General features: G+C 43.1%; 1 protein-coding gene across 2 annotated transcripts in view; it reads right to left on the bottom strand.

Moving 5' to 3' along the window:
* Positions 1–3,929: 3,929 nt before the first annotated feature.
* Slc9a4 (solute carrier family 9 member A4) overlaps positions 3,930–11,524 on the bottom strand; it is a 49,584-nt gene continuing 41,989 nt past the window's right edge. For both annotated transcript variants that reach the window (XM_021169612.2, XM_029484890.1), the window contains 3 exons: positions 10,911–11,042; positions 10,138–10,225; positions 3,930–5,139 (listed from right to left, as the gene is read on the bottom strand). In XM_021169612.2, the coding sequence (XP_021025271.1) occupies positions 4,784–5,139; positions 10,138–10,225; positions 10,911–11,042 (576 nt within the window). In that variant the 3' untranslated portion in view covers positions 3,930–4,783. The remainder of the gene's footprint in view (positions 5,140–10,137; positions 10,226–10,910; positions 11,043–11,524) is intronic.

Raw genomic sequence — 11,524 nt, 5'->3', positions numbered from 1 at the left:
CGATTTTCAATTTTAATTCATCTGATTGGGGAGCATCGTGGGACATATTGGGAACTCTTTTATTCTGAAAATGCAGTTTCTCCTTGATATCTGTATGGCAGGCACAAAATCTTAAGTTCCAGGCCAAAGGACTATAAACTCCATTGAGATTTTCTCAAGAAAGAGATATTCCTTTGCTTGCAGCCTGTCCACTACAGCAGGCTGAAGGTGGGACTGATAAGCCTATTTGAAGATAAATGAAGGTTAAAGTTGTATTCCAGGACAAATGTCCCAAATTTGGATAAAAATAAGCGAGTGGGGTATGTGAGACTTGACTGAACCTTGTAACCCTACTCAGCCTGTCTCAGGTTTGGCTCCATGTGAGACCCACCGAGGAACGTGCCGATGCAGGTTTTAAATGTTCTCTGTTGCCGCTGTACACATCTCCAAATGCCACCAAAATACCCATCATTCCTTCAACCAGAGGACGCCTTGGCAAACCTCAAGTATCATTTATACTGTTTTGGGTCACTGCAGCAGAGAGTGTCTTGCATTAGATTAAGTAGATCGTAGATCACGATAGCTAATAATAAAGTGTACAAGAGATAGGAAAAGTCCATTACTTTAAACTAAATAATAACAGAATAATGGAATTATTGTTACAGAGGCAGATAATAATCTGAAAATTACATGCATTAACTTATTTAACCCTGAAGATCTCTCTCTAAGATCACCCCATTGGCAAACAGAGACAGCTTAGGAATGCAATGCTGATGTATGACGTCAGAGCCCACATCCTGATGTAACTATATTCATTTGCTATTTACATGGCCAGGGTAGCAAGCTTCCTAGTTGGTAAAGGATGTTCAAGGGGCTCCTTTGCAGGCTTCAGCATTCCCTGCTGCTGCAGACTCAAGTTCTGTCTGCACACCTAGGTGAACATGAATCCCTTGGATAGGAATGGCAGCCCCATCGCAGGTGGCATCTCCTCCACCTCTTAGAACACATAAATTTTGTTCAAGAAGGAAAGCAAACCGCCTTGTCAGGTGAAAGGAAATAAGGGTGGGAAGGTAATAACGTGTGCAGAATCTCCACTTTGTTGTTGCAAAGCCAGTACTTCTCTGCTCACCGAAAGACAGAGCAGGGCCTATGACCCTGTGTCAGATGAAAGCAGAAAAGATGAAGAATGTTTACCAAATGCAGAGAAAATCTTCCACGTAGAAACTGTGAACTACAGGAACAAGGGAAGGAAAGGACCCTTCACGGAACCTTAGAACCCACTGATACCCAACACTCCTCATGTTAGCAATTTGTTTTCAGAGAGTTAAAAAAAAAAAACCAAACAAACAATAAAACCTCATAGGAGGAAACTAGAATTTGGGAGCTGTTAAGTTCTTTGGTTCTTTGGGGCCCCTGGTTCATAATGTTGACAGCTTGTGGTTGAGAAGCCAGGCCCTGGATAGGAATCCTAACTAATGTCATTTCCCTCTCTCCCAGTGAATGGGGAGCACACCCAGGAGGAAACTCCCTCTGTTGTACAGGCTGGAAGCTGCTGGAGAAACCTGCAGGTGAAACCCACGGGCCAGAGCCTCCTCAGACACTTGCTGACCCCCAACCCATTTCTATCATGAGCTGCCATGAAGGAGAATGTGGGAAACAGTATTACATCACACAGGAAAGCCCTGCTGCTCCGTCTCTAAAGAGCCCTTTTCAAAATGAACATCCCAGATTAATAGGGCCACCAGCTGCTTCACAGAGCCCTTGACACCAACCTGTCACTATTTAATCAGGTGCATTGGGGCCATCTCCAGTCTCCAATAGCCAAAGTCAACAGAAGTGCAAATACATAGATGGCCTCAGGAAGACACATACTAAGATACAGTCTGTGTGTGGTTGTTGGGCTACAGGTCTCAGTGGCCAGAGGATCAGGGTTACTGCAGCCACCCCGAACATCTTTTCCCTTGGAATGTTCACCAGAATTCAGAGAGTCCAGCCTGTCCCCTTAAGTGTGCAGTAACGGAGTAAGGGAAGTAGACAAACAAACAGCTCAGTACTTTTTCTGTTTCTCACTTACCTTTGCTCTTCACGGTAAAGTGGGGTTCCCTGCCCAAGTTCCACTTTCTGCAGTTTCAATCACCTATGATCAAATGCCACTCCAAAATACGAAGTGGAAGTTTCCAGAAATGAGAAATTCTCACGTTTTAAAATAATTGTTAATGATACAGTATCACGCTTGGTCTATTTACTATTACAGCCAATCTCTTACTGTGCCTATTTTATAGATTATACTGTATTATTTCTGTTTATGTAGCAAGAATGCCCAGAATTTGGGGACCAACTGAGGGTGAAGGCATACACTCAGGGTCCCATATGTGACCCCTGTAGGTAAGAGGGACAACTCTTCAACGTAAAGCTGGACAGGCGTGCCCTGGAGCTGTGGGCCTTGCCTGCTTATTCTCAATCGTATGTCAGAGGTAAGTGTCTCTGGGGTAAATGTTCCCCTGCCAATGATCCTACATTCTTCCCACTTCTTCATCTCTCTGAGCTCATCCTCTGCCTGTAGACTGTGACTCTTTGTTCAGCAGCGAGTTTTCTTAATAACTTACACCATTACATCTCTCTAAATCCCAGGACCCCTCTTTTGAATGCCATTGGTATCTGTGAGAAAACCAGGAGATCTTCTCCCATGGGGACTCCTGCAATTCTTAGATAGGACCACATACTCTGGAATGGAGCCCTTGTCACTTGGGTTTCTACTGCTATGTAGATGGAGTCCCCTGAAGAAGGTGGCATCTTCTGCCTCTGAAGAACAGGTTGCACACAGAGCTTTGCACCCGTGTGTTCTGGTGACCACTCTCTGCCTCTGTACCTCTAGCTGCCAATTAAGGGCTCTGACTCACGACCTCTCTGTGAAGCATCAAGGTCTTTCTTCCTTTGATCACTGCTTCCCTGAGTTTTATGTGTGCTTCCTCCCTCAGAGCTTATTAGAGCCACTTGACAGGGCCTGGATGATATTAAAATAAAGATATTGTATGGTTTAGAAAACACATTCTAGTTCAGATTCTGAAGAACAAAGAACAATGTCCTTCTTTGATTTTCACGTCTACTCCTGCCATAGGAACCTGGGTGAAAATCACCCATGCCGTGTGAGTCGGCACAAAGTTACAAGGTTGTTGCTGATAGCTATAGGTCACGACAGAGGACAAGTCCTTCCTCCCAAGGAAAGCAGACCCTGTGCTGGCTTCAGGTACTATTTCAGGACTTTACTTTTGACACCTGAAAGACAGATATGTCTGATGACACCTTCTCTAAAATCCCCTCCAGCTCAGCACTGCTGTCTTCCCTTCAGCGTCTATGCTTATTCTTCCATGTCGAAGACACAATGATAATAGAGGAAAGTTGGTGGAAGTCAAATACACAATTAAAAGGAAAAGAAGGAAAAAGTTGCAACTGATAAATGGACAAATGGCAAATCAATCCAACTCTCCTCCTTTGTCCTTTGGGCCACAAGACTAAACACATGTGCCCAGAGGACAAACCAAGTCCCCCAACCCCCACCCACAAAGAGGAGCACAGGGCACCTCAAGGGTCAAGGCAGCTGAAAGATGTACTTGATTAAGTCATATGGGCATGGCAGAGACAGATTAAGCCATGATGGCAAAGGATATTTATTGAACTGATTGCCATAGATCTAGTTACCTGGCACAGTAAGTAACATTTCAGACATGTCTATTCACCTATAGATGCAGAGACAGAAGGGAAGGGAAGGGTAAGGTAGGAAGAGAGATAAAGAGTAGCTGGGAAAATTAGCAAGCTAAACTGTGAAGTCCAAGGTCAGGTTTGGAATAACCATGGTGCACAACTCAACTGAAGAATAGTTACTAAACTCCAGAGCAAAACTTCGCAATTTATAAACACACAGCAGATAAATTCTATTATTCATGCCATCGTTATTAAACTGTAGCTCTTATATTGCTACAATTTATTTTAAATTAACATTCTAATTATAAAAATAGTATATAGATTCGTAAGATCAGCCCCTAGAGTACAGATCATGTCTATCAATATCACTGATTAAACATAACAGTGTGGAACAAATTTTACCTCTCATTTGAGGTACATTATGTATCTTTGAAAACAAAGGAGTTCATTTCAAAAAAAAAAAAAAATTAAAGCCAAAGGCATACAACTTGCAAGGTGACCATTATTCCAGGAGATCTTGTCAATGTGTCTCAATCTGCAAATGCCAGGGGCTGAGCCAGATGCATTTAAAGAGCCCTGCCGTGTCTAAGTGATTACAAATTGCATATCCATACAACTTATAGGAATTGCTGACCAATCACGTGTAGTTCTGGATATATGCCATGGGTCAGAGGGTTGTGATAGAAGATTCCTATGAATTCTAAATGAAGATGCCTTTGTTCTTTGGTTCTTTTCTCAGAGGTGGGATTTTCTAATGGCTTCCATCATTATGTATCTCCAAATCCCAGCATCCCTCTTGATGTCTAGGAGGAAACCAAGAGTGCTTGATGGATTTCTGCAATCCTCAGAGATGACTGGTTACTCTGAGAAGGGGTGATGTTCTGCTACACACAGAATTCATCTACAAAGGTACAAGAGTGTGGCTCAGCCTTCAAGTTCATTGTGAGAGCTTCCCCTGTGGAATGGTGTCTGGAAGTTTCAAAAACACAAACAAAACAAAACAAAAAAAACTTGGTAATTGTTCCCGACTGTGGGAACTTTCGTTTTATAAAATAGGATTTGGGACCCTGGAAAGAACCAGCAGTCATCTGAGAATGATAAGCTATTTCCTATGGAGCAAAGGACTGTGGGACTTGTGGTGCTCTCTGCTGTGTCTGTGCTCAGCTGTCCATCTGGACAAGATTGCTGAGGTCTCTTCCTCTGTCTGCTCTCCAGAGTCATACTCCTCGGCTACTGCATAGAACAGCGGCTTGGGCCGGAGGACATCCATCCCGCGCCATCCGTCCTGGTCCTCCCAACTGGTGTTGCTTCGGTAGCTGAAGCTAAGCGCCTTCTCTCCTCTCTGCAGCCTCTTCATAGGGATCATTGCCTGGGTCGGTCGCCTTTCCTGAAGGGACCCTGCTCTTGAGTGTACGCTGAACATCAAGGGCTGGAATCCTGAATCAGTGCCATCACCATCTAAGAAGACATCATGACAGAAAGGGAAAGAACATTTGAGATCAGAGTTACGGCCAGATGGTAAGAATGCGTGAGACTGCGGCTCCTGCACTCAGTATTGCACCAGCCAGGCTTTTCCTTTCAGCATCACAACCCCAAAGGACTGAGAAAGCAGAACTGCATGCTTGGTATTACAAACAAGTTGAGATTCATAGAAACCTGTGCATTTTGCCAGTCTTCCCTAGATTACTAACAGAGTATCTTTTCACAGTTATGGACTAATAGTCCCATAAAGTAATTACTACAAAATTGTTTTACCCTCTAAAAAACAAATGCTATGCTAAAGGTTCCATCAAAGTGGTTGGTTTTTACCCTGTTTCTGTTTTCGTAGGTTTCGTAGGATGACCTTGGGCTTATAGTGGTCCTCCTGTTTTAGCTTCCAAAGTGAGATTACAGGTATGAGCCACATGCCTGGCTCTTGGTTTGATGTTTAACCCATAGCTGCCTAAAAGCTTTACATCTGAGTTCCACTGCTTTGACTTTGGAAATGTAATCTTCGAGAAACAGAGATGGGAGGGGTGGGGGAGCCACAGAAGATGCAGGCTGTGACAGATGCTCCCTGTCGAGGCAGTAGATGATGCGCAGATTGCCATGGTACATGAAGATATGGTGAAGCTAAGCACATACCCTCATGGGGGAATGACAATGTGCCTCTGTGATAGTCATTTGCATATTTTACAACATTTAACCATCAGAGTGGCCCTTGAGATGGGTAAAACTGTAGTCCTTATGTCATATGGAAAGTGCCTAAATCTGTTTAAGATGAGGTGACTTTCAACATGATACGGCTGGAACAGATAGGATTGGAGCCATTCCTCTGTATCCTAAGTAAAATATACCAAAATTCACACATGCTCCAGTCTCTCATATAAAATGGCACAGTATCTGCATATAACTTATGTATATCCTACAGTTTTTTAAGTAGTTTAGAAACTACTTATAGTAACCAATACATTGCAAATGCTATGCAAATAGTTGTTACATTGTATTTGGGGGGCAGGGGGTGAGAAAAGTCTACATAGATGCAGAAGACAACTGTGCATGTCACATGTATGTTGCTCACCAGCAGGGAGCCACAGGATGCTGTGTTTGGAGTTAATTTCTAAATCTCTATCCATTCCTAAAACACAGTGCCCTTTCCCCCAGTAAACAAAGGAGTACTTTTCACAAACATCATTTCTTGTTTCCTCCAAGTTTTAGGCACATGAATTTATTTTTTCCCTTAAACGCTCTCTGCAGAGTTTCAATATTTTTAGGCATTTATTTGTAAACCTGAAAATCCTGTTCTTTCTCCCACTTTCTGGTCCCTCCTAAAAAAGCCAAAGGAGACAAAGGTAAAAGAGCACACATAAAATTAATACTGTCTGCCCAAAGGTTTGTACTGGACAAAAATGTGTATACGTTACTAGACACAAGAAGATCTTAAATACTTGGCTCAGGGATGTAGCAGAATCTCACACACATGGAGCTGGCAGACTCAGGTAGGGGATGCTCTGCTGGAGGGAAAGATAATAGCATGATCTATTTGCTCCTTCCCCCCCCCCTTTTTTACAATCCCCTTTTATTTGTGCTGTGAGTGGAGCCTGAACCTCACTTCCTCCAGATCCTTTGGCACTGGGAAGTCTCTCTGAGGTGTGGACACTTCTGTCTACAGGTCCTGCATGTGGTCTCACTCCAGTCAGTCCTCCTGAGAACTCCCTGTCAGGGGACAGCGTGTAGCGAGCCTCTCTACGTCCTTCTAGGTTAATGACAAGTGAAACCCGGGCATTTAGCAGAGGCTTCGCTTACAAAGTTGAGCTCAAGGTAAATGACTAGTTCTGCCCAAAATATGAAGGGACGCTCTGCAACGTAGGAGTTGGAAGGAGGAAGGATATGGACTATATATACCTGGTCCTCTTTCATGTGTCTACCTAGAGGTAAGCACCCAGGCCTGGAATCCCAGGGAAGAACGGTGGCTACCTCTCAAGCAGTCTTGACCTTCCACCTACAGAAGAACAAGCTTAACTACTAAGGCTAAGTGAGGAACAGGTGAACAGGGAAGGGGCTCCTGCTTGGGGCAGCGTGGAGACAAACCACAGGGGAGTAGCTTGGTCCAGTGTGAACTGTTTAGGGCTCCAGACCCAGAGAGCAGGACTTTTGTATCTCTGCACATAAAAGGTACACACACACACACACACACACACACACACACACACACACACAACATTTTAAACATCTCAACCATTTCCAAGAAGAGTTTAACGGCACTAAGAATGGTCATACTTCTGCGAAATCTTCGCCAACATCAGTCTCTCAGGAGCATTGTAGGTATTTTCTAATTCAGTGGGTTTAAACCTGCCTCACACACACACACACACACACACACGGAATTTTAAGGTGGGTAATCCCCATAATTACAATACAAAATGAACCCCACAGGCAAAGGAGAGTATACAGGTCTCTTCAACCACCATGGAATTCACAGGCATTCTGTCAGGAGCATTCGGATCATGGCGGGCCTTAAGAGAGCCAGGAAGAGAAGTGTTTTTGTAGACTCAGTTTGGTTGGCCAGAGACTACACAGTTGAGGGAAGCATGACACCCAAATTATCCTAACTAGAGTGTCCCTTTTCTTCTTTCACTTGGAGAGCAGTTGTTCTCAAATGATCAAACCCTTAGCCACACATTGAGGACTCTCTGCATTTCATCCTGATTGCTACCATACTCCTTTTTGGGAAGGAGGGGTGCTATATTTGTTTATTTGTTTGTTTGTTATTTGTTGTTGCATATATTTTGATATATATTTTAAAATAACAATTAACCAACTCCAATTTGTGCTGCCCATATATTTCTGGCTGTAGGGCCATCTACTAGAGTATAGTTGATCTAATTTAAAGAAAATTACCTCTTCTTCCCCCAGAAACCATCAACTGTCTATAGTTTATCAGTTGGGGTGGGGGTCATGTACTCCTCACTCTATGCTAAAAGGCTTGATCTTGTGCAGGTAGCCACAGCTTCAGGGGATTCATGAGTTTTAGTCACCCTCTTTCTTTGGTAGACTCCTCCAACCGATAGTGTCTCATTCATATTTTTGGTTGGGGAGCAGACGGTGGTATGAGACAGGGGAATCTATAATGGTCTATGGGAAAGAGTGGGGAAAATATTATCAAAATACACTGCATGAAGTTTATAAAGAATTGATAAAATATTGTAACCAGATAACTGTTAAGAGTCCTTTCACTGATTAAATCTAATGAATACATAAAACAATTTCTACCTTCTAGAATAAAGCAAACTCCACCTCAAGGTTTAGTATTTAGAGTAACCATTTGGCTGTTTGCTATAAAGCTTATTTACATTTGTATATCCCCGCCCCAAGAACCTGCTAGGCTGCCCCCATGTCAGAGTCCTGCAGTATTGACGATCACCCCAGAAAATAGCTGTGGTGCTCGCTTGTTTTCTCTTCATTTAAATGACAAGATTAGACTTGAGTTATTAGAATAAGAAATATATTCTAAAACCAGTATGTTTTGTGTCTTGTGTTTATGTCTATCTTCTTAACTCCCTTTGCTTTTCTTTGTGAAACTCCCTCATAATATCAAATACCAGAGTGTCATCCGGAACAAACAAGATGAATGAAACAAAGTTACTAGTCCAAACACCCCTTTAGAAGGAAAAAAAATCTAGTAACAAGAAGAATGAAACAAAGTTACTAGTCCAAAAACCCCTTCAGAAGGAAGGAGTTTAGCACAAAGCTGGCATTTCATTTTACAGAAGATGGTGTTGGAAGGGAACACTATCACGGCAGGCAACTCTAAGAGAATACCTGACTTATTACATTTTCAAGGAAAGGGTTGGAATGTAAATAAACTATGATTTTGCTCTATGCAACTGACTAGTATTTTATCATTGAAAATGACAACTTAATCCATATCTGTTGAGATGTGAAATCTCTCTTCTCTAGGTCACCATCAAGTGAGCTGGGGCACTTGGGGACAGAGGAGACAAAACAATCACTAGCATTTGATTTGATGCACAGGGGTGGTGCTGTGCTTCCATGCTTCTTAGAGCATGACAGGGGTGGTGCTGTGCTTCCATGCTTCTTAGAGCATGACATCGGCTCTGTGCAGTCAGGATAGTGTGGAGAGGACTTCAGAAGACTGCTAACGAAAATGTCCCATAGTGAGTACATCCCAGACTTTAAAGACATGTGCTTTTACTCCAGTGATGGAGTTTTGTTTTACATGAAACCTGTTCTAACAAGAAAAACAAAAAGCAACACAAACAAACTCAAACCATTATTTCAAATAATAATTATATTGCCTTCAACAAATAATTATTTAAGGTCCTATGCCTTCAGTTTATTTGACTACCCAAAGTGTTTTTTTTTTTTTTTTTAAGGCTTACATAGTTAGAAACTCAAACAGGTAACTTAGCATATAATTATATTGTATGTTACCCTTTTCTAATAGAAATAATTTGGATTCATATTTAAAACACACTAAATTGGTTTTTATTAAAATAATAAACATCTTCAATACCTAGGAATCTCACTTTTGTGTTACATGGGACACCACTAATCAGTAAATATGACAAAATACCTCCAATAAAAGCTAACCTCATATTTAAATTGCATTGACCTGTTACAATAGTCCTGGAGTGAGCCTTTTGCATACATATCTTTAAAGACACCATGGAAGAGGTTGTGGTGGTGAGATCATGTGACCTACTAATTATCCCTACCCTTAGAAAAGCAGGAAAAATTAAAAGAGGATAATAGTATGTGACAAGATTATAATACACCTAAGTTTCTGTGCCCATATCTAAAGTTTCGAAATGTATTTATAAAGGATGCCTTCATTTTGTTCTCATTCATGTTTCTGCATAATTTCCTTGATTGTCTCTCTTGGCCCCCGGGGTCCCCAAATCTTCTCCACCTGACCCTGCACAGGAGGAAACACAGCAGCCAAGCATGGGTTACCTGTGGATTCAGCAGCCCTTGCCTCTCTCCTTGCTGCCTGAGGATTGCTATACGGAAAGGAGAGATATCGAAAGTTCTTGGTGCCTGCCTGTGGGCAACAAGAAGAAACAAATGCAGAATTATGATACTATAGTTTCAACTGACACACAAAGGGAAGGAAGCAGCCCTCTGTGGGGCAGTTTGCTGGGGTTATTGGCATTTAATTCCTTGTGTCTAAAGGACATATAACTCAATATGTATCCCTGTTCCCAGTGTTGAAAGGATCCTTGTCAACCTTCCCAAGTTACTGTCGCAGCCTCACTGAACATCAGCCTTCAAGTCTGTTCTATCCAGGAGTTTCTATATGATGAAGATGATACAGCCTCAGCTAGTAAGAGGTCAGGTGCTCGCTGGTGATGTGAAGAGGAGGCTTGGTAGCCTAGGCAAAAGCAAACCCTTCTAGAGAAGCCTCTGAGAGGGTTAGAAGCTTTCATTTGAGGAGGAGCCATGCGATACTCAGTGCTTGGTCACCATGGCTCCTGGGGGTAGACTCAGCTAAGGGAACACTTGGAGTACTGATCTACCTTGGAAAGCATCACCTCATTATAATTCATTCCCAGATGCCTAACCCCCTAGAGTTCTGGATCCAGAGGAGGGGGCTGTTCCAGTCTGTTTGCCCCTAAGGCTTTTCCATCTCTCTGGTAGCAAGTGAAGTTTGAGTGAGTGATTTGCCCTCAACTGATGAGGCTCTGCCCCAAGGACAGGCCCCTTTATTTGGTGACAGCCCCACATACCGGCTTTCCCCAGGGCAGACTCTGGCCTTTCCGCATGCTCTCCCTTAAGGTGTTCTGGCGACGGATCAGAATCTCTTTGGCTTGCTTCTCACTTGTTTGGGGTTTGAGGTTGTATTTGTTGTAGGACAGGGTCTGTAAGTAGAGCACAATAACAGTCAGGTAAGAACTCCAGCGTCACCTCCAGTGGTGCCTGAGACAGCTAGAGTAGGTAGCATGGGCTCAGATTTGCCTCTCGCATGACCAAGCTTGCCTCAGTGGGAGTAAGGCTGCAAGCAGACTCAGGATTCTCAGGCCTGGCTATGGCTGTGGATGGTGAAGCAAGTCTACCCCTCTGCCCAATCCTGCCTACTGCACCCACAGACTGTGGCTGTTCTGCACACTCACATTCTTCCCAAGATTATTTTCAGTGCTAAGCCTTTTGATTTGATGGGTAAGAAAAACATTAAAACTAATTTTGGAATTTCCACAACGTTTCTGCTTATAATTAAAGACAACACACACAGGGCATGAGAGGGAGACGGGGAGGGGAAATAGGAAAGGGGAAAGGGAGGAAGAAGCAGACAGAGGGAGAGGGGAAGGGGGAGGGATATGGGGAGGAGGAGGGAGGGGGAGGG

This window comes from Mus caroli, chromosome 1 (assembly GCF_900094665.2).
Source record: "Mus caroli chromosome 1, CAROLI_EIJ_v1.1, whole genome shotgun sequence".
In the NCBI taxonomy this organism is placed as follows: Eukaryota; Metazoa; Chordata; class Mammalia; order Rodentia; family Muridae; genus Mus; species Mus caroli.
This window is presented reverse-complemented; position numbering and strand designations above follow the sequence as displayed.